The following is a 24,971-nucleotide window of genomic DNA, read 5'->3' as shown; positions in this document are numbered from 1 at the left end:
ATTGTTGTGGGAAACAGCTTTCTTTGAGACATTTATTGTATATCTCAGTCATAAATGCTGGAAAAGCTTTGAAAACTTGAAGGAGTATCTCGCTTGTCAGTCCATCTTCCCCGGGTGCTTTCTTAGGATTGAATTGTTTTATCGTATATAAAATTTCTTCACGAGTGAAGAGTTTATCATCTTCAGTACGTATGGCCTCCGTTGTTAGCTCTCTAATTCGCTTATGACTTGCACTATCGTTGATCTCTTCGTCCTTGGGGGCGAAAGCATCTAACATATGACTAATCGTGCTTTCTGCATTATCGGTGAAGGTTCCATCTGATGTTTGAAGAGTTGAGAGGCAGGTCATGGTTCTTGCTTTTCCAGACGCGATTTTATAAATTGTATCCCATGGATTGTTCCCTTCAATAGAGGAGCAGTGTTTTTGCCAGGATTTAAATTTTTCTTCCTCTATTCTGGATTGGTATAACCTTTTTCCTTCCATGTACTGTGTTTTCCGCTCGCTCCTTAGGTCTTCATTGTTCCGAGTTCGTTGGTATCTTCGACGTAGTGCATTTGTTTTTTTCCGTAGTATTTGTAGTTCTGTGGACCACCATGGAACAGTTCTACCTGTTATTTGCTTTTTACTTCTTGAGATTCTAAAAGCTGTATTGCATGCTGCTGTTATACACGAGAAACAGTCCTGTATTAATGCTTCAGCGTTGTACTGTTTAGTTTTTTCTCGTAATTCCTTGTCGAGCTTCGTTACTTCTAGTTCGTTGGAGCAGTTAAAGGTAGAGATGAAATTGTTGGCCAGACTAGTTTGAAACTTCTTATAATTCTCCTGCTTAGTGATGTAACGTACTCCCAAGTAGCTCGTCTTGCATTCTCCAATGTTAGAACTTTCAATTCTGAATTTTATGATGTTGTGGTCCGAGCAACTTTCTTCCTCCCCGCACTGCCACTCAGAAAAATAACGAAGCAATTTGTTATTAGTTATTGTTAAGTCAACGCGACTACTTCCTCTACTGGATTGGAAAGTTGCAGCATCGGTACTTTCATTCATAACATAGAGGTTGTTACAAATAAAAAATTCTTCCAGATTTTGTCCGCGTTGGTTGGTTACAGTGTCATGCCACATTCTGCTTCTAGAATTACTGTCCATGGCTATGAGCAAACCGTTTCCCTTAGCGTAGTCTATTATTTTTTCCAGTTCCCGAATATCTACTTCTATGTCTCTTCTGCAATCGAAATACATGCTAACAGTACAGAACTTGATCGCTCCCGTCGTTACTTCGACGACGACACAGTCCTCGCTGGACAATTGTGTGATTAATGTGGCATCTATCTGGGCATTGTTTATAATAATAGCTGATCTCTTCCTTCCATTTCCACAGACGTACACTTTTAAGGATTTTGGTAATCCTGCAGGTTTATTGTTCAGTGTGTATGGCTCCTGTATACAGGCTATATCGACTCTGTGTTCATTTAGAAGTTGCACAAGATTGCTAGTGGCTGCTCGTGAATGCTGTAAATTGAGCTGGAAGCAATTTATCCTATGGTTATTCCTATGAGCCATGTTAGTAGCCAATGCTTTGTTGATACCTTAATATTGCGGCCTGATGGCAAGGACAGTTTGAATCGAGCGTGGAGTGATTGACGTTAACTACATTCTCTTTATTATGCTTATTATAGTTTATGCAATTGATACATTTGTAGTCTACTTTGTTCACTTTGCAGTCCTTCAGTGCATGAGTTTGGGTGCAATTTGGACATGTTTGATTTCCTTTGCATTCTTGAGCCCTATGGTTATATTTGCAGCATTTGAAGCAACGGCTTATTCTTATATAGTCATCCCAGTTACACATATTCCAGCCAATTTTCAACTTTCGCCCTATAATTTGTTTTCGTGCTTCTGCACTTACTTCAATAACTATGTTTGTGTTTTTCTTTCGGTCTTCAAAACTAAACTTTGGCTGCACTTCTTTTTCGTATTGTCCCAACTCCGGGTTCTGTGTTGTAATGGCGCCTATTATGTTGTCGGTAGTAATTTCATCTGGTACGTTGAAGATAATTATTCTGGGATTCCTTAGTTTTGATGCCCTTGCTTCAAGCTCTTCTCCACACTTTTCATTGATAGTTTTACAAATTGTATCAATGTCCGTTTCATTTCCTGACTCTATTAGTAACTGCCCATTGTGTAGTCCCTTGAATGAATTGATGCCTACCTTCATTTCAATTGGGTTCACATTCTTTTTAACGATAGCTTTCATGTGCTCAGTACTATGATTGGTCTTAGTTTTAACGAAAAGTTTGAATGTCTTTGCTTGAATTACCTGCTGAGGTCCTCTTGCAACAGCTGCATAACTTCTCCGCTGTGCTGACGATGTCTCCCATTGCGAGTTCCCCGCGAAATGCAGGGGTTGCTGCTGTCCGGCAAGAGATGATGCGGCAGGTATCCTCTGTGATGCGGGCTCCAATGGTTGTAGATGTCCAGCAAGTGATGAAGCGGCAGATGTCCACTGTGATGCAACTCTGTGATTTTTCACGCGGAGCTGGTCTTGGGCGTTCTTACACTTCACTCGTAAATCATTCAGCTCATTGTCCTTGTCTGTGAGTTCACTTTTTAAGAGTGAAATTGCTTTCCGTAAGTCACTTACCGAATGTACAATATCTTGTTTAAGATCCTGACGCAAGTTCTTGCTTACTTCCGTCACATTCAACAGTGTTTTGAGAGCATTCTCGACGCAATCATCCAAATCGTCCACCATGTTTGCTGGCATCATGCACATACACTGACACGCATGCGTTCGACAGCAGTGTTCTACAATTTGTCGATCAGTATCACACGCTCATGAGGCCCTTCTCCTGCTATTCACAGTGAGACAAGTTTGTTGGTCGTGCACTCAAGTGGTTTCTCACGGATCAAGCCCCTTCGCAAGTATATACACTTTCTCCGCTCGGCGCTTGTGTATCGTTTCTTTCCGGCCAGTGTCTCCTTGATTCCTAACGGATGATAGCGGTCTTGTAGCGGTCTTCCTACCGAACAAACCCGCGACGATCGAGAAGGCAGTGACAGCGTTTCGACAAAGTCGCAGTTATATTTATGATAATTCAGAATTATTAGAGTCAAATAAGCTCCACTAACACTTCCAGCAACACTTCCACACCCGCCACACACTCTGCAACTCCAACCTCGCTCGCTAACCACACAAAACGTAAATTTTCCGATCACAATTCTCTGCTCCAGAACCGTACGTACTCACAGATCCGCCATGGTAGCTAGACGCTTCTGTAGTATATGTGTTAACATTGCTATGTTGACCGAATCATAGGCCCTAGACAAGTCAAGGAAGACAACCGACATTCTTTTCTTTAAAAGTTGGGCTATTTTTGCTTCTGTATTGATTGTGATAACGTTCCAAATTGTATTGTACCCTTTTCGGAAACCGTATTGGTTGGACGGCTATAGTCCATATCTTTCCAGGTGAAAGGATAATCTTGTTGCCAGAATATTCTCGAAGATTTTTCTGATAACGTTGCCCAAAGCTATGGGTCTATAATGTGTTACCTGGTCCCCTACCGTGTTAGGTTTTTGAATTGGCAGTACATTGAAGTCTTTCCAACTTTCCGGTATGCTCGGCTGAACTAGTAATTGCGTAAATAGGTGTGCCATGTGGTGTATTATCTGCTCCGGAAATATCTCTAGGCTATTGTATGTGATGTCGGGTCCTGGGGCAGAATGACTTCTATGGGCTTTTAGTATATTATGGATTTCTGTACTGGAAATAGGCTGTAATAATTCTGATGGAGTGTTATTCGTAGGATAGTCATATACTTGTACTATATCATCTGGTGCTATAAGTTTAAGGAAGTCATATTGTAGTTTTGTGTTGAGCATTATAGGTGAGGTGTTCCGTGCTTTATATCCAGTAAACCATTTGATGTTGTTCCATATGTCTGTTGTTGATGTTTGCGCCGTAATTTGGGTCATGTAGGCCCTCCAGGCTTATCGTTTATATTTATTTATTATTCTTTTAACTTTAGCGTATTGTTGTCTGACGGCCATAAATGTAGATAAGGAGGGCTGTCTCTGAAACATATGTATGCACCTTCTTCTTATCGCAATTTCTTTTTGGATGTTACCATTCCACCACTTTGGTTTTAATTTCGTTGCGATTTTCTTCGTGGTCGTAGGCGGCTAATTTACATCTAGGTGGTGATAAATAGTGTTTTGAAATTCGTCTATAGATGTACAGTCTACTAGTTTATCTTGTAGGTCAGCTGCTACCCTGTTCCATTCAACCTTCCTCTTCTGAGTAGTTCCATGTGGGCACTGGGTATATTCTTGCTGTGCATTTATGGTAATGCTTATCGGGAAGTGATCGCTGCCCATTGTATCCATATGTATACTCCATTGAGTTTTAGGTATTAGCGGTCTGGATATTAGTGTTAAATCCGGTGCTGAGTGTTGTTGGTTACCCGCGCCTAGACGTGTGGGCCTTGTTGAATTTATAATACGCATCCCTGATCGATACAGTGTTGCCAGAAATGGGAATCTACCCGGGTTATTATTTAGGTAGCTAGGCGAGTAGCCAAGATTAAAATCTCCGCAAATTATGTAGTTTAGGGTATTATCATGCGGGAAATGAGTTGTCCAGAACATTTCTGATATATAATTTTGTGGAGCGTTATACACACATATTATATGAAGACCATGTGTGGCTAAGATTAATTCAATGGCTTGGAATTTATTGTTATAGTTTGTAATTGTCCTATATTTCTCCACCTTTAATTTTGGGGATACGAGCACCAGTATTCCTCCTCCTTTTTCAGGGCGGTCCAAACGGATCTGCCGATATGGGGGAAACCTAGTTTTGATATTTTGTGTGAGCCAAGTCTCACAAATAAGGACCAAATCTAACTTGTTATCATGTATAAGTTTTTTGGTTTCGTCGATTTTGTTAGATATGCTACGACAGTTCCACTGTAATAAACGGTATGTTATAGGTTGAATGGTGCTGTTAAGTTTTGGATAATTTCTTTAATTTGTGGTTTCTCAGTTTCCGCACATGTCGTCATAATTACTTCCAATGATGCTAGGGTCTTTTTTAAAACGCTATTTTCTATCATTTTGAAGACTGGGATTTCTAACGTTCTATTCTGGTGGGTATTTGTCTGCTGGGCTTCCGATTCCCCGTACCTTGCTAGAACCACAATGGGGTTTCTTTGATTTGGGATCAAGTTTGCCACGTATTTCTTCTTAAATTCAGGGGATAAATTAGGTTTATCTTGAGTAATTTTTACCTTTAATGGCGTCGATTGTTGAGCTTCATATCGTCTCTTCTGGGGGTGGCCTCCCCATTTTTGTGTTGTGGTACTTCGTTGACTGGGGCGATGGACATCCTGGGGCTGCTCCTTGGTATACTCACGTTCCGGTGATAATCTTGGGAATGCCTCCCCAATGGAGTCTTTCACCAGAGTTTGTTGAGCCACGATTTCTGTAAAAGTTTTTTTACCTTGGTGTATTGCTATTGCATCATACCTGGAAATCTTAAGTTAATCTATTTTTTTGATTATTGCAAGTTCTATTTTGTATTTAGGACAGTCGGCACTATTAGCCTTATGGGCTAGTGTGCAATTTCCACATGTTGCAGTTTCCTCTGTACAGTTCTGAATTTGATGACTTCCCGCGCATTTTAGGCACTTTACATCATTTCGGCAAAACTTTTTGGTATGTCCGTACTTCCAACATTGTCTACATTGTAATACTCTGCTATTATATTTATGTACTGGATATACCATATAAAAAAGTTTTATTTCCTTTGGTAATCTTTGCGCCCTGAATGTGACCATGACTGTGGTGGATGGGCGCCATTCTATTTCGCCGCTTTCATTTTGGCATTTTTTATTAAATCTGATCACTGATTTAATAGAATAGTTCTCTGAACACATACTATGTTGCCTAATTTCCCCTTCTGTAACCTCTACTGCTACATTCTTCAGAATACCCTTCACGTGTATGTGATATGTTGGTATAAATGTGTTGCAGTTATGTTTGTTGTCGAAGTCTGACGACAGAAATCTATTGGCGTCCAAATAAGTCTTGAAATGTATTTCGAATTTTGCTTTCCCCGCAGGTTTAACCACATGAATGTTTGGTATATTATCGTCAAAAAGTATTTTACCTAGTTTGAGAGGATGTATATTACTAATTAGTCCCTCTTGAGCCCTAAGTATCACTAAATAGGGGCCAGAGTCTTTGTACGAGTATAATTCTTTCTGTGAGGTTATGGTTGGTGATATTTCCTGTCCAAGTGTTGCCTGGGTCAATTTCATCTCTTCTGGTTGTTGCACCGATTTATCTGGTCTAGAATGATCTCCGGAAACCTGCCTATCTGTTGTAAACACTGATGTTATGTTTCCCTGACTTGATGTTAATACATCAGGTTCTATACTCATCTTACATTCTGCTTTATTCCCTTCCACTACCCTGCTGTTTAAATTCTTATACTTAGGTATGGCCACCCGTGATGACCCTACATGATCACAAGTCTCTTTCTGTTCGTAAACATCGACTTCCATTTTCCTGCTCCCCTACCACCTTGCGGAGGGATAACTCCGCAGGAATATCCTGAACCTTTAAAACTATTGAGTGGAGTCACTAATTAGTTACAAAACACTCAAAGAAAGTATCAGTATTACGAGCACTTCTACTAAACACACGTATTCGCTAGAAAACACAATTAAGCGGTCTTGGGAGAATCCAACTTCACCGTATCACCTCTAACTTACGTCTGTGTACACATTTAAACTGAGTAATGTATCAAGGGAGGGAAGTATGCTCTGCGGACAGTATATCTACACAGCTTGAAGGTCAGAAATCACAGGGATTCACGAATCCTTCTTTGCCCAGCGATATAATGTAAACCTTGGACGACTTGTTAGCGTCGATGAAATTGCTAATAGCGAGATAGTATTTGGCGATATGTGGCCGGAGATTCGTCATATGATTACCTGACATTCGCCTTACAGATGTTTTTTTTATTATCCAATTTAATAAACCCTATTTCACCCTGAGGTGTATTAGGGTTATAGTTGATATCAAAATACATATTTTATAAGCAATAAACAATAATAAAATTATAATACAAAATTGTGGTGTGGTCAAGGTTACAATTCACATGAATTATGTACAAGAATGCACCTTAATGAAAGAATGGGTCGTTTCATAAAGCCTCAAGGCATGTCTCTATATTTATATCTAATAGTTATAGGAAGAAATATATATATATATATATATATATATATATATATATATATATATATATAATAGCTATTAAACATGTTATTTTAGAAGCAATAAATAGCTATACTAAGAGATGGCTTAAAATTTACGAATTAAATACATTATTTAGTAACAACAATTGGCAATAATCAGGTATTACAAGAAATGGCTCAAAATTAGAAATCAAATGCCTAATTAAAATAAAAATTAAAACAAATAGTACAATATTATAGTATGCGAAATTGAAGACTTACAGTTTCATTATAGTTGATTAGAACTAATACGATTTTTTTTCCCCGGAATAATTTAAAATTTTATAGTTTCACGAATATTCTATTCAAGAAGGACATGAAATACTTATATGATTTGGAGTTGGTAAGTATATTGGTTAACGGTTTGGTAAATGTATAGTTTAAAGTGTTCAGGAACAACTCAAGCTCGTATCTTTCACGGCAAAAGACTGGACAATCATATAATGCATGTTTGACATCTTGAGATTCCTCCCCACAAATGCAAGTTGCATCGTTTTTAATATGGAATCTATTTAAGTATTCCCCGAATTTTCCATGCCCAGTCAAAAACTGTGTCAGTACGAAATTTGGCGTTATTACTTTACATTTATTACGATCATAGACCGTTGGAAAATAAAGCTCTTTTGTAAGAATTCCCTTATCACTATTGACTCATCTTTCGTTCCATTCTTGCATATAATGTTCTTTGGCTACTTTTTTGATATAGGATATCGGACATAAATTGTACGACAGTGGCACATCAGAGTTGACTGCCATCTTTGCCAATTCATCGGCTCTCTCATTTCCAACTATCCCAGTATGCCCTCTGACCCAAGTTATACGAATATGGACGGCACTTTTCATTATTAAAGTTCTTATCTCTGAGGCTATAATGTAAGTGTTATATTTATCATTAATTGATATTACTGCTGACTGCGAGTCACTGTGAACGCAAGCGCTGTAACCAGACTGACTACACCATTTGATTGCTTCTCGCAAGCTAATACTGGATGTTCAGTTCAAAATGTGTCATGGCTCGCTGTATGCCGTCATGTGGCTAGTCGATGAGCCTAGACAATTCAATCTTCCTACACTTCTGCAGAGGTGTATAACCTGTGGGGCAGAGAAGTTGCCTAGCAAGTACGGCGTTCATTCTGAAGAGTACGTACCGATACGTACGGTACGCCGGTAGTGGCAGGAATGTGAACTATTTGGAAATACGTACTGTCGGGATATGGGGAGAGGGTTAAGACGATTACTTACGTAGGCTATTTGTTGACATTAACTTCGACGGTCAACATGGACACGGAGCATTTGATTTGTGTTGTGGAATGTTACCGTACGCAACCGATGATAACAAATACCCTGCGTACGACTTTCCGGCGCAAAACACAGTTCGAAAGAGGTTATGGTAGCACACAGACCGTACAGACCGCCATCTGTTGCTACGACGTTCAAGTTATACCGTACACGTTCTCAAGTTCAGATTGAAGAACGCCTTAAATAATAGGCAACTTCTCTGACATATAAGCTGAAACTCGCTTCAAATCGGTGACCCAACAACAGTGACGTCATGACACACTTTGAAATGAACACCCAGTAGTTCCGCCTGAAACTCTGAGCACTCTGAGGAGAGTCTGAAGTTGGCTGAGGTGTGTTCGCTGTCGCCTTACAGATGTTGAAAACCTTGGGGAAAAAATTCAACCAGCTAATCAGTCCAAATGGGAATCGAACTCATGCCCGATACAATCCCAGATCCGCAGGCCTGCCGCCTCAGCTATGCCGTTATATTTTACGAAATAAAATAAGCATATAATAACCATTGGAAGAGACATACTTACGCGTGAAGAATTGTTTTCCGCTGTCAGTTTATCTACAATTATGCCTCATTCATTCTTATAGGTCTGTACTGCAGATGAACTTATTTAAAACCTCTATGAGTAGAATCCGGCATTGGTTGCAAAAGCAGCACAGCTAGAAGATTGCAGATTTGTATGTACCCTATCGGAAGGAAGGAGAAGTGAAAGTGTACTCGCAGGCACAATCAGTTAAAGAAAAGATAGTCACTTTAAAATAGAAATGGGATAAACTGTTCTTTTTAAGAAACAGTTTCGACTGTAACTGTTTCATGAACGAAGCTGTTCCAAAATAACAGTTTCAAATGAATATGTTTACAACATCAGTGCCAACTGTTCCAAGTGTTCCAACTGTTTCAACCTCTCATCTACTTCGGGAATATGTTTCAAAGTCCTTGAATCGTCTTTAAATCAGCTGTTAAGTGTATTACGACAACGAAAGTCATTTTCGTAGGTTACTATTAAGGATACAGTAAATTACTACAATTCAAAATCAATCGATTTTAGTAAAAAATAATGCATATAATCCTAAGAGAGTTTAATAACGATGACATTAGCCAATGATATTTTTCGCGGTATATTAATAATTAACACTGTGTTAGGGCACCATGAACATGTTCTCCAACAATAGACAGCTAGTAATTAGGAGATTTAGAAGGGAATTTGAGTCGTACAATTAAATTGCGCGATCCTACATAGGCTACTGTTACACGAAGGCCGTGTGGAACATGGATAATATTATATCTACTTTCGATTGGAGGTTAATGATAGCGCTACACGTGACCTTTGCAGACAACAAAGAAGAGGAAAACTGTTTAGAAATTGAACTGTTTATCTCTTGGAATCATGTGGAACGTTGAAGTGATCACTGGAACAGTGTAACACTGTTTGGAACAGTTGCAACAGGTTATATCACGAAACTGTTTCGTATCGAAACAGTTTCAATCGTGAAACGGTTTCAAATAAACTGTTCCAGCTTTTTTTACCCATCTCTACTTTAAAGCCAATCTTCAAAGAGTCGAGATCTTAGTACAAGGCGTGGAAGGTAGAGTTCAAGAGTATATGATAGGAAAAAATGTTTGTGCATAAATTGACAACAGTGACAGCTCGTGGATAAAAACAGTATGCGCTACAGTTATTTATTAAAATGAAACATATATACAGGTTGATTCAGGAGAAATAGTAAATATTTGACGGGATGGTAATCATAGGCCTATAAACATGTGTCCACTTTTCAGTGGTTGTGGAGATGCATCTGTTTGAATGTTGCCTATAAGAAGCGTTAGAAATGGCAAAAAGGAAAGACAAATGAGAGGTGTAGGTCCAAACTGATAAAAAATTACATTTCCTAAAAACGACCAACTAGTCACTCATAACGAGTTCACCTCAGCACATGTGTGGACTTCAGTCCCACGTTCATAGAAATCTATGACGTAGTGCAGAGGGCGGCCATTAGAGGGAACCCAAGAGTTGGAACTTAAACTGAGACGATTCTGTCCGACGCCAGGGTGGGTATCCGGTGTGGCTTAGTAAATAAAGCATCAGCACGTAGAGCTGAAAACCCGGGTTCAAATCCCAGCGCCGGAAAGAATTTTTCTCCGTTCCATTACTCTTTCATCGTATGATGACGCAGAATATCTGCATGGAAATATCATATGTACTTCGGTACATTAAAATAATATATAGTTTAAAAATGTTACATAGTGTTGGGAATCTCTCCACAAAATTTTACGGCCCAAATTTTAGTCTAAATGGGTTTCAACCAAGAAGAGCCAGAGAGTAATTCTAGAAAAAAAAAATTGGAGAGGGACTTGAACTAGAAAATAATTGTAAAAATGATTCTTCTTCAGGATTTAGATTAATTTATTTAACAATTCTATAAATAGTGCCTGTTATTGTCTTTGTTGGTCACAAGAGGTAAAAAAAAAAATAATAATAATGTGGCATGTACAGTATATTCATACTTTACGACTTGTAATTCGGAGTACCCACTTTTCAATTAAGAAGGAACATTTTCTCAGAAACTGTTTGAGATAAAGTAATGAAATTTTACACATTCCTTTATTATTACATAATGCAAATTCCTCTGCAAGAAATTTGTTTTCAGATGAATATTTAAAGAATTTTACTCTTGCAAAGCAGTGATACATTTTTTTAAACACTGCCTATATATCAAAATTCCTATGTCTATTACCTCAACGTATTTAGGACTCCAGATGAAAACAACGAGTTTTGAACCAAGCCACATCCTGAATATATCTCCATTAGGCAAGGCTTGGTCTACTATAACATTCCAATACTCTGGAAAAAGAAAAGTATTAAAATTAGCACATATTTACATTTATGAAAATGTCTGTAGAAATTGTAGGCCTATAGATATGACACATGTTCAAGTAGGTCTAGAGACAAAGTACATATACTGAAATAATAAAAAGTATATTATCTTACAGGGGAGACATGAAACGTATTTACATAAAGCTTACTTCGAAATACTTGTATATAGTTAAATATAATTGAATTTGTAGCGAGAGCTGGCAAATGCAGTGCGTTTATGACCACTGGACATTTGACGTTTAGGCTTAACACATCAAGTTTTCAGATGGTTAAATGGACACTTAAAATATGAATTCAAGCAGTTAAAATGGCTCTTAAAATACTGAGAAAAATAGACGCTAAAATTGTATATGGTACCCCTATATGACATTGTAGCCAGACAGTAGACGTATTTTATTTATCCTACTTCATAAAAGTTAATTATTCTCATTTCCAAACGTTCAAGTTGTAAGAGGATGTTTCACGAAGAAATGTCATAACTTTATGATATGGTTCTTCAAGACATTTTGAGCGAAAAAAATTTCCTATGATCATAGTTCCGAATTCGAACGTCTGAAAGGACAGAAATATCTAACAAGGTAGTAAACAAGCCACAGAAGAAAATTGGTTCGTGCCAGTTACCGCATTTCCAAAGTTATTGCGAAAAAAAGAAGCCATTCGCAATGGAGGGGAATGTTAAAGATTGTTAATTTTAGCTGTAGAAGATGTTTCCTCTAACAAAGTCGAACAATTTAAGTACATCAGCCTGTCATCTCGCATGATTCCTGACAGAATAGTAAAAATGGATTCTGTTGCACCGAAACAATTATTAAATAATAAAATAGAAACTTTCAAAAGTTGCTTTAGAAGAAATTATTTTAGAACAAGTTTCTAATTTTAAGTATTTAGATTGTGATGTAAGTTTTAACATTGATAAGGATATGGATGAAAAAATCAGTAAATTTCAGGCAATTTGTATAACAATTCAGAGAACGTTCAGAAACAAAATAAGAAGGGATACGAAAATAATATTCTACAGAGTAATGATGATACCTATGCTGCTTTATGGTTGTGAAACCTGGGTCCTAGCAAAGAAACAAATAAATATAATATGATATAAGGTTGTAACCGAATGGAGAAAATTATAAATGAACAGATAAGCAGCTACCTAAATGTATGCAGTAAGGTAATATAATACAGACAACAGTGGGTTGATCATATGAACAGAATGAGATGATGATGATGATGATTATGATTATGAAAAACTGTCAAGTGATATTCCTTGACATTAGACATTAAAGCTATACATTGTATGATACATCGGGAGAATTTACGTACAGCATTGGCATATCCCTTAGTATCGCCTCCTCTTCTGCTAACAACGCCATAACATCAGCAAATATTATGCATTTTATTCTTCTTCCTCCTACTTTTACCCTTCTTTTGTTCTGAAAACAGTTCTTCACCTAATCCTCCAAGTAGATGTTGAACAGGGTAGATGATAAAGGGGATCTTTGTCGTACTCATCTCCATATTTCGCTTCCTTCTGACATTTCTTCTCCTGTCGTGACTTTGATTCGTTGTTTGATATTTATCATTACTGAACAGCCTCTTGTCTTTCCAATCCACACTTAGTTTCTTCAGGATGTCCATCAGTTTGTTCCAATCCACTCTGTCAAACGCCTTTTCTAAATCCACAAATAATATATACACTTCTTTATTATTCTCTAGGTATATTTCGCCGATTGTTCGTAGTAGTCCAATTGTATCGCTTATACCTTTTCCTTTTCTGAAGCCAAACTGGTCTCCCTCCAACTGTCCTTCAATCGTAGAATATAAACGTCGATTCATTATTCGCAGGAGAATCTCCGCCGAGTGCGATATCAGGCTGACAGTCCTGAACTCCTTACCTTGGCATTATTTTTCTTCTGTATTGGCAGCAACACAGCCTCCGTAAAATCTTTAGGCCATTCGCCTTTCTCATATATTTCGTTGCATAATGATAGAATTTCCTTCTTGTCTTCACCCAAGCATTTCACGAACTCAGTGGGGATCCCATCAACTCATGTTGCTTTCCCATTCTTCATTTTCCTAAGCGCTAGTTCAGCCTCCTCTCTTAAAATAGAAAATTCATTTTCGTCTTCTGATATGGTTGTTTCGTCTTCCATGATTAACTTACTGGACGATTCTCTGTCTCATGTATCTCTCCTACATATTTCGTCCATGTGCTCAGTGTAATAATAATAATAATAATAATAATAATAATAATAATAATAATAATATAGTTGGCCTTGCAGTTTCATTTTATGTTACATTTTTTTTCATTCTAGTGAACTAGCTAGTGTTATATAAAAATAAACAAATTTAATAATAATTATATTGTTTTTTTTTTTTCGGTCGTCGCCATTATAAAATCGTAAATATTATTACGTTAGCTGTGTCCTGAAGCAATCACAATACGTGACGTAAAGTAACTAAATTGGGGAACCGTTTGATCATCTATTGGAGTGGAATACACATTACTTGGTAGAAATCCCGTATTTATTTCCGGGAATATCTCTTATTCTGCCTTTTTTGTTATCCTCCTGAGTCCTGAGACATTTTCTGTTTTACTTTTAAAGTTCAATAAAAATGCTAAAAAATTCTGCAGGTTACACCTAGGGCACAAATATAGGTATATTATTCTATACTTCGGGTCTATGCACATACATTTTATATCATAATCCTGTATGAAGTATGATATAGTATACTATACTCTCAGAACTCAGAGGGATTCTGAATCTGTAGAGTGCCAGTCACAAAACAAGCCTTCTGCGCAAATGGCATCATAGCTGGTTGGTCTAATGAGTAGTCAGGGCGAGAAAGGAAATGCACGTGGGAGGGGGAACACACCACGCTATGTGAACTCTCGCCCGATCGCTCGCTAGCATAGGAAAGGAAAGGGAGTAGGCTCCGCCCTCTCCCCAAGTGACGTCATGCGCCAGTTTACAGAAGTACATACAACATACATGTACGGAGTATGTGTATTTAAGATTATTTACTGCTTATTAAAATTGGTTAATTGCACTCTATTTATTCATTGCTGTTGAATGAAACCTTTTTATAAGTGAGAAACCGGAAGTAACTAATCTCATTATCTTACAATTCAGTTTAATAATGATGTACTCTTCTAAAAATAACTACAACGAAATAACAAATATGCTTCGATTTCTTTTCAGTCAATTTCTGTGAGCACGGAGATAGTTTGAAGGTTAATTCTATACTATTTTTGGGCCTTGGTATTGAAAGGAAAAAAAATGAATGTAATTGTTTTCATAAATTCACATATAGGCTATTTATATAGCATAAAGTTTTTTTGCAAATTCTTACTCTCTACATGAAGCCCGAAGTCCAAGAGGTTGCCCAGGACGGGGATCGTTTTTGGTCCAGGAATCTTCTCCGCAAGCTCCATTGTAGCATGAGTCTTGACTCGATAATATGCTAGTAGTGCCATTAAGCCTACCAGGAGGACACTAAGAACTGTGACCAGCATCCTGTAACAACAATCAACATTGAAAGTCCATTTACAAGAAATAAGTTGTGATATAAAAATGCAAAAATAAAATAATCGATGTCACAGTGGTGATACAGTTTACGCATCTCATAACAAGTTGGTATGTGATCGTGCTACGAATGCAGTTCATTTTCATGTTGACTACTCGTCATATCGTTCAGAAGCGTTGCAGGTTATTTTACCCCGGCATTTTCACCCCCTACCCCGTCTCATATTGTGCCCTGCAGGACGTTTCACTCCCACTTTTTAATCCGTCTTATTAATCCGCAATATCCGTTATTAACAGCTGTTGTTAGGAAAAGTGATTTTTAATCTTTGTTGTTATTAATTCCCAGTAACCATTATTAACTTTTGTTAGAGAACGTACTTTGCTTGTGGACAGCATTTCAACAACTCGCTCAAAAAATTGCAGCTGAATTAATACCAACAAAACGTGGATGGCAACAACTGTCATATGAAGAGTACTTGTACCATAAGCAGAAAACGAACGCAAAGGAAGATGGGACATAATGGACATGTATACGAACACCAGCAAGCAGTGGACGAGAAACAAGTACAGGGACTCCACCAGTTGTGCAAGCGAGTACGGAACTTTGGCTGCGTTCAGTCGGGACAGCGCTAATTCAACTATTCATTTTGGCTGAGTTACAGCAGCTGTGAGGTCCTGAACGACCATTGCAAAATGTCCGCTGTGTTTACAAAGAAACACGCCGCTATTGTTCCGTCTACTCCGTAATATATGATACCATTGGTTGTTGCCTAGCTCCTCCACTTTCGCTGGCTAGCAGCAGGTTTGCAGCGAAAAAAATGGGGAAAAACGTAATACGGCGAACGCAAAGCTCCGCCCACGTCCCCTTTCCACTTTTCCCCTACAAGCTCACCACACACCCTAGCGGGAAAGAGTGGAAATAGGGGTTTAGGGTGGGGTGACATCTACTGTAGTGTAGGAAAGTGGAACAAAAAGAGTAACGACATCTACGAAGCAAAAGAGGAACTTCGTCCTGTCAGTCTCTCCTCTCTCTCTCCCTCCAGCCTCTCCTTCTCTGGTCCTTACTTCATGTCTCTCTCTCCTTTTTTTCTTACGACTTCGCAGGGGGGGGGGGAGATTCGATCCGAGAAAGTTCGTAACTAAACCTAAACGCACGCTTTTTGTTCACGATTTAGACCTCTCGGCTACCGAGGTGAGTTGGGGGTAGAAGGGAAAATGAATCTATTTATGTTTAAGGGAACTGCCATAACGTATTGTAGAAATGCAATGTGTGTCGTTGGATATGTCTTAGCCTATAACATCTTGCAGTATCGTCCAAGGGTTGTTGCAAGGATTCATAACGGGAGACAATGATGGAATGGCGCGGGGGGAAAATGACCAAATGGCGTCGGTAGAAACTGGCGGGCCTTGTGAATGTAGCTTGGTAGGGGTTGACTACGGGGGTGGCATAAGTGTTAAGGCGCGCTGGTGGAGCTTCATTGTGTCCGACGTCCGTGTCCAGCTTCGTGTACAGACGTAACCACGTGTAGTGATGAGCCGTACCGAAGACGTGTACTTCTTCCTGAAATTGGCGGGTCCTGATAACAGCAAACGAGGCTCTGGTAACTATTGTGTTACTTCGAGGACAGTGCAAAGTTAACAGGTGAGTGTTGTTTAATGAAAACCAGATTACATTGTGTTGTGTTGTGTTAATAGTACATGTTGTGGACAGTTGTCTAATGCGTATTGCATTGTGGTTGTGGACAGTTGTCTAATGCGTATTGTCTAATGCGTATTGCATTGTGGTAGGCGTTGTGTTGTGTTAATAGTACATGTTGTGGACAGTTGTCTAATGCGTATCGCATTGTGGTAGGCAGTGATCCATCGAAGCGGGGTAGATAGTAGAGAGAGAGAGCATGCGAGCGATGTGCCGAGCGGCGCGAGTGGGGATAACTTCCCCTACTGGCGTTCGCCGTAATATGTTTTTGCCAAAAAGTGTTGCTACAAAAAATGGCGCCCGCTATTTGAGCGCTGTCGGCCAGCAAGGCGTTCAGTGCTGTCGCTATTTCAGCGCTAATTCAGCTATTCATTTTTGCTGAGTTACAGCAGCTGTGAGGTCCTGAACGACCATTGCAAAATGTCCGCTTTGTTTACAAAGAAACACGCCGCTGTTGTTCCGTCTACTCCGGAATATATGATACCATTGGTTGTTGTCTAGCCCCTCCACTTTCGCTGGCTAGCAGCAGGCTTGCAGCGAAAAAAATTTTGCTACGAAAAATGGCGCCCGTTATTTCACCGCCAGCATGGCGTTCAGTGCTGTCGCTATTTCAGACGAGACGATAAAAGTCACCCTCGGCTCTCTTTTTGCGCATGCGCCATCGGTGTAGTATTTCCGCTTCCGGTGTGATGCTGGGCCTCGTTGTAAGCATAAAAATTGTGTTATTCACCGCATTCTAGATTCACCTTCGTCACGATCATAATATATTATTTACATTTCGGTGATACAAGTTACGTAATTATAATAATAGTGCATTGATAGATTTCACAATTATTACTCCAGCTCCTGTTATCCAAGTCAAACGTTATTTTCTATAATTGTATTCCAGAATATTTCCTCATAAGTCTTGATAGGCTATATGTATTAAGAGTTAATTTCTGGTGGTAGTATTGATATTAAACTTGGCTAACACAATATTCCATCTAAAACTTCAGAGGGGCGGCAAGAACTAGCGCTGAGGTAGTTCTGGATATTTCAACTGTAAACCAACTTACGAATCTCGTGATATGCAAATAAATATCACCAAACTTAGGTGCCAACTTCAGAGGGGCTGCAAGACACTTTGTGTCCAAATTTATAAAACCAGGGGCATCACATCCAGTAAAATTAAGAGTGATCTCAACCTTGTTAACAATTCGCAGAGATATTCCTATGTAAATAAAGCGGCGAAACTAGCGCTGAAGTAGTTCTGGTGATTTCGGAAGTGAAAATTGTTGAATTTATAAGGGTTTCTTTTTATGTAGATACAGTTGATCGTATATGCATCATAGACAAATATATGCATGGCGTAACAAAACCCTAAACTAACCAAATCTAACCTGTCACAGATTCGTATATGCAACATGTATATAAGCGGGGAACTACTTCAGCACTAGTTTAGCCAAAAATTGAATTAATTTGTTTGAAAGATGAAGTAGGTTATAGTCCAAAGATTATTATTTGAACTCTATAGAGAGTAGTGGTTTGGTTCGGCTGGAACATCTCGGAAAAAAGAAGATATATATATTTTTTTTATTATTACCGGTATAGACCTATATTCATTATTATTTATTATTCCACAGTTGAGTAACAAAATGGACAAGGAACCATCCAAAAGAACAAATCGGGACACCCTTAGAACAATAGCATTTTAAATATCATGGTAAATTAGGAAACATACCACTAACTTTATGAGTTCCTGTAGGCCCTAAATGTTTTTACCCATCTAAATCACTGATAGAGGAGGTCAGCTGTCGAACATGTTAGTAAAGCAATTCACAATGCCGCTATCTTTCCTGAATTTGAGATCGGTGAATCTTCACACATGCAACAGAGTGACTCCACTTCTCTATCCATGATCCACATTTTTGTAGTTCACTTCAAATCTATGAACTATTGGGATCGAACAGTAATGGTCCTAAGTCTTACCAAGCGGAAATAACACAGAGCTAACAGTTAATTAACAGTGTATGGTAATTATGTAGTAATATTCGGCCAGGCCTCCATATTCCCGCAATAGAGGTCCAGGGCACCTTCGTTATCATATGTATTTTCTTTTATTAAATTTCGTTTGTATATGATTAACTTGTCATCCAGTATCCACTTTACACCCTGGATCTCTGTTGTAGTAAGATGATGGCCTGGCCGATATGACCTGTCGATGGTTTGTTTCTACACAATTATTAAAATATATGTATATACTTGGTAATGTATCTATCCTGGATCTCTATTACGGGAAGATGGCCTGGCTGATGATTACTACTTAATTACCCAAAATTTAAAACTAACCATTATCAACACTCGTGTTTAGGTTGATTTTTTTTGTTATGATCGTCGTCGTAGGTGTATGCTCGTTAATTGATTAGCAACGGCTATATAACTACTGATAATGGATAAATGCTTAATAAAGAAAATTGTCCCCACTGAAAGTGCAGTGAACGGGAATACAATGATAAATTGGGTTATATTAATGACAGTGAAACTAATGGCTCATCGTCGGGTGGCGATCAAAACCTTGTAATTCCAAAACTGGAAATTTTACAAGAGAAAGATATAATATTACTGATACGATATCATGTTCACGTGCTCTATTTTATGTACATGTCTTAAATGTCTGTTTAAATTCGACTGTTTACTAAATATGGTACTGCAATGTTTGCATACCACAGGCATTATTACAGAAGTTTGAAAACTAATCCATCAATCTCGAATGAAAGTAAAAGAAATCCAGTTCACAATTACTGCGGTAAATAAAACATTTTTATGCTTACAACGGGGCTCAGCATCACACCGGAAGCGGAATTTCTTCACCGATAGCGCATGCACAATAAAGGGAGCCGAGGGTGACTTTTATCGTCTCGTCTATTTCAGAGCTACCTCAGCGCTGTCCCGGCTGAACGCAGCCATTGTCATACCACAGTCAAGTATATACAGTCACGAAGCTTGAGTTTATGAGGGTATTAGGAACAATAGACTGTGCAGGTACTATTTTGCATTGTCTGTGATGAGGCGATAGTAGCGATCTTAGTGGTTAGCAACTATCTTCGTGATTGTATATACTAGACTGTGGTCATACTCCGAATCGTGATGTCGTTGATGTTGTTAAAATCACAACCGCCATTAAAAGAGCAGTCACTGAACATGTGGAAGAACCAACTTCACGCATATTGAGAAGGGAACTCCTGCAAGTTACATCTACTGTCGGTGACTCAGGAGAAGACGAAGACGATTTTTCACTCACCGGTGAAGCAGTAACAGCTCATTTTCGATCACCGTGATTTTAACCAGTGATCCAGTGATTAGAGGCGATTTCCAGTTGCCAGTGATGACGTCGAGAGACCTGCGCTATAGAGCGATCTTGGATCAGCTGATCACTAATAGATCAGTGATCTAGTGAGTGGGGGCGATTGGGAGTGATTTCTCACTACGAAGTGCGAGCAATCAACTGTTTTGGATTAATATTGGAGAATGTGATCTTATGTGTCCATTGACAGTGCAGAGAAAAAACAGAACTAACTCAGAAAAAACATATTATGATGAAATCAGACACATTAGTTGAGATTATTTGCGGAATTTAAAAATATAAACGCACATTTAACTTAAATATTACCGGTATTATATAATTTTTATTTGACAGTATATATAATAATGATAGGTGTGGTTGAACAAAGATTGTAGGCCTGCATTGTTACATTAACCTTAATAATTCTAGCCTCACGCTCCATTTTATTCACACGTTCCACAGCTATTTAGTAGTCTATGGTTAAACGATTATAATATAGATCAATATTAGTGGAAATTCTCGAGGAAAGCTACATCCAAGAAGGCAAAATTTTCTTTAGCTTAACTGGCTTTTGTGATATGTATATAATGATAAACACGTGGAATTAGTTTGTAGGTACCAATACTTTCAAAATAAATATCTCTTGATGCTTGCCGGTACATTCTAGTGCTCTATTGTAGCCCTCATTCTTCTGGTTGTTTAACGACGCTGTATCATCTACTTGGTTATTTAGTGTCGATGGAATTGGTGATGAGTTTGTATTTGCCCATATGTGGTCATTCGACGTAAGTTACCTAACATTCCCCTTACGGTTGAAAAAAACATGGAAGAAACCCGAATAGGTAATCAGCCCAAGCGGGAATCGAACTCACGTCCGAGCGCAACTCCGGAACAGCAGGCAAACACGCTACCGCTTGAGCTACACCTGTGGCCCCATTCTTGTTACTAGGCCTAATTAATTTTCATTTCAATGAAAGAAATTCCGACTTTTTAATTGCGCTTCTGTAATTCCACCATGCTGACTAGTGAAATGTTTGCCTCACTGGTGAGCCACCATAACATTTTTAAAGCCCCGCTAATCTGCTGATTACCAACATAACATGCGAGAAGTCCAGGATGAATTAATAGAAAAATGTTCGTTTCCCTAGTATTGCTTTCATGGACCTCTAGTGTTATACAGAGTGATTTATATAGAACTGACACATTTCTTTCTTTAATTATTCCGTTGGAAATTCATTCAATGACCCAATTTTAGCACCAAATTAAGCAGAATGTTCTGGAGTTTCGATTCCTTGTCACTAGATGCGCAGATGTTTATGTTTTATTGCTATTGTTGGCAGCACTGACCCAATTTTAGCACCAAATTAAGCATAATATTCTGGAGTTTCGATTCCTTGTCACTAGATGCGCAGATGTTTATGTTTTATTCATATTGTTGACAGCACTAGTTGCGTAGATGTTTATGTTTTATTCCTATTGTTGGCAGCTGTTTTCAACATTTTGTGTCAACGTGAAAATGCAGTACACATTATATCAACGACTCTTTATGTGAACTCACAGAACTCTCGCCATTGGGCCATCGAAAATCCACATATCATCCATGAAGCACCTATGCACCCGGTTAAAATCGGAGTTTGGTGCGCAATATCCGCACAGAGAATAGTGGGGCCAATTTTTTTTAACCAGACTGTGAACACTGCAGAGTACCGACTGATTTTCACGGAGTTTGTTGAGCAACTGGACGATGTAGAGCTGAGTCAAGGATATTTTCAGCAAGATGGCGCTACATGCCATACATCAAATGAATCCATGGAACTACAGTAATTGCAAGTTTCTTTGACGACCGAATAATTTCCAGGAACCTGTGGCCACCGAGATCTCCGGATTTGACAACGCCGGACTTCTTTCTATGGGGTTACTTAAAAGACAGGTTTAAGCCACACGTCCCCAGACATTGGACGATCTGAAGCACAACATCACACAGGAGATTCAAGCTATTGACAACAGAGTCCTCCAACGAGTGGCCAGTAACATGGAACGACGTGTTGAGTTGTGCCTTATGCAGGATGGAGGACATTTTCAACATTTGCTATAGAGGTAAATAATCTCCCAAAATTCCTCTACATTTTTGGTATAATAAGTTGTCGCTAGCACAATTCGTTTTGAAACATTTAATGAAAGAAATATGTCAGTTCTATATAAATCACTCTGTATTTGAAACAAGTAGGGGCAGGAGGTCTACAACAGTGTATTAGAATATAACTTAGCTATAAGTTACTATAGCTAACTATCGAACGCTTTTTATGTTGAAAGTGTTTGCGGCTGCAAAGTAAAACCACTGTTTATGAATATATTCATCTCACAGGAGTCATAAATTGGCAATTCTTCATAAAAGCTACTCTTGCACAATTTTTAAATCCCTACAGAAGTTAAAAAATTATCAAAACTTTAAAATCTTCAAAGTCTCTGGGCCAGATAAAATTAGTAACCTAATTCTTAAAAATGTACCGTACAAAGTTATGCCATATCACTAAGTTGTTCAACTCAGCATTGAAATTTCAATATTTTCCTTCATCACAAATCATTACAATCTTAAAAAGAACAAAAATCAATGTAATGTGAAGCAGTTAAAAAATTATTCAATAGGTGGCACAAGACTGCAACTAGGAACATTGAGCTGTATGTTGAAATCACTTATGAAATTGTGATACGTTAAGGTACGGTCACACGTCGCTACTTTTGCTGCGCAACTTTTGTACTGCAGCTGCAAAAGTTGCGTGTCGTGTTCACACGTAAGCCAAAAGTAGCGCGCTGCACGCTACTTTTCGTGCTGCGCAACCCGAGTGCAGCAAAAGTTGCAACTGGAGGTTGCGAGTCTGTTCACACACAAGGCGCTACTTTTGCAGCCGCAGTCATGCTGCAGGTTTCCATCTCCGTGTTGACTTCTCAATATACATTTTGTGGTTATGTTCGCATTATTAATAAACTCAAGCGAAAGCTTAGTTATCTATTATTTGCTTTTCTGTCCTAACTAGTATTCAGAAATTGGCATTATTTTTGCTATAAAGCTTTTAAAAACGCCTCTATACTTAAATGATAACCAACAACATATTCACGCAGTCAATGTTGGCAACCCTCCTGTTTGAAACTACGCTACAGAAAATTAAAAAAGTGAATTATATCGTCAGCAAATATGCTCAGACTGTGTTTTGCATTTAATAACTGTTACAAATAATTTATTTTCATCACATCTAATATTAAAATACATTCAAACAATAAAAGTATCATTGACACATTTGGGTGGCAACACTAGTCGCAACCGCAGCAAAAGTTTCAACAAAACCGATATCAAAAATGCTGCGGCTGCAACCCTGAGAACCCTGTTCACACGTCGCTACTTTTAAGCTGCGCGCAGCATGGAAAAGTAGCGGGCAGCAGGTTCGGCAGCCGCTGCTTTTCGGGTTGCACCGTTGTTCACACGTCGCAGTACGAGAGTTGCGCAGTTTTTTGTATTGCAACGCTGCAAAAGTAGCGATGTGTGACCGTACCTTTACAGTTGCTTATGGTGCAGTGAGTGAATCACCGCTTGATCACTGTTTCACTGGTTAATGAACAGTTCACTCACTGGAGTGAAAGTGATTTTTAATCACCGGTGAAAAATCGCTGCTAGTGATTTTTCCTCCCATCTCTAGTACAGACGAGATAGATGTCGTTACGAAATACGAAGTCGAACTAAATAATAACTTACGATATTGATGCTCTGCTGTTCTGGGTGGGTGTCGGGTACACATCTAATTGTGTATGCATTTTTTTTAATCCGTACTTATTTCGCGGAAAAATATAGTTCGCATTTCTTTAAGGTCCGAGTCTGACAACCATAAGTGACTTTCAACACGAGCCCGACCCGTGCAGACCTCTAGCCTGCAATGCACTGTAGACTATGTAACACTAAGCACGCCAACATGGAGTAAAAGTACAGTCTACTATATACAGTCACGAAGCTTGGGGTGATTTTTTGCATTTCTCGCGGTAGTTGCTAGCCGCTTGGAGCGCTGTGAGTACTAAGAACAATAGACTGTCACTGCCATCGTGATCTAATACAGGCCGTAACCCGATCACGAAGGGCGGCGTTTCAGCCATATAAATTAATTGGAATGCATAAAGAGTACATATATTTCTCTAAAATGTAGTGTAATTGCATTAATAAAATTTAAAACAATGATTAGGAGACACTTCAGACATATTTCCTTGCGAGTTAAGGTGTAATATTATTTTTGGTGTGAAAATTACGTTGTTCGTATGTGTAATACCTGCCTTTATTTCGATTAAACATCGCGAAATTCTTGTACATTCATTTATGCACGATTCAGTAATTTTCAGTTGCACCGTACGAATATTTAGATATGTTGAAATTATAGGTTATGTTTACTGTACCAGTTGCCCATTTCTGTCTAATTTTAGTGGTCTCCAATGCCCTGCCACTACATATGTGTTATGCGTTGCTTACGATGTTATGTCATATGGAAATTACAGGTTATGTTTTCTATATTTAACTTATATTCCTATATTCGCAATTATACATTATAATTAAACATAATGTCATGTATGACACCCGTCACATTCTGTTTGTCTGTATTTTAATACTACAATTGAGTACTGAATTATTGTATTTATCTACTACCTAAGAGACGAAGTAACACAATCGTAAGTAATTTCATAGGAGTCGTATGGTAAATTTTCTGCCTACAATTAAGGAAGGTAGATGTGCTAAATTAAAAGCACAATATAAATTCGTTTTTATTGAACCTCAAAATAGCTTCCATTCTAAACTATGTTGATGCGAACAGATTATGTTAACACGTAAAGTTCTCTTCACATTAAAATAACACAGTTTCGTAATTATTTCTATAAACATATTACGCAACAAGAAGTAAACGGAACTTATGAATACATTACACTAAATA

At 38.4% G+C, this 24,971-nt stretch overlaps 1 protein-coding gene across 1 annotated transcript in view; it reads right to left on the bottom strand.

Moving 5' to 3' along the window:
- The window catches only part of LOC138694899 (cytochrome P450 4g15-like), a 33,957-nt gene that overhangs the window by 7,160 nt on the left and 1,826 nt on the right, over positions 1–24,971 (bottom strand). The window contains exons 2-3 of the mRNA XM_069819073.1: positions 14,817–14,980; positions 11,329–11,435 (exon numbers count right to left, since the gene is read on the bottom strand). Coding sequence (XP_069675174.1) covers positions 11,329–11,435; positions 14,817–14,979 — 270 coding nt within the window. The 5' untranslated portion in view covers position 14,980. The remainder of the gene's footprint in view (positions 1–11,328; positions 11,436–14,816; positions 14,981–24,971) is intronic.

This window comes from Periplaneta americana, chromosome 2 (genome assembly GCF_040183065.1).
Source record: "Periplaneta americana isolate PAMFEO1 chromosome 2, P.americana_PAMFEO1_priV1, whole genome shotgun sequence".
NCBI lineage: Eukaryota > Metazoa > Arthropoda > Insecta > Blattodea > Blattidae > Periplaneta > Periplaneta americana.
Note: the sequence above shows the minus strand (reverse complement) of the source record. Positions and strands in the feature narration are given on the sequence as shown.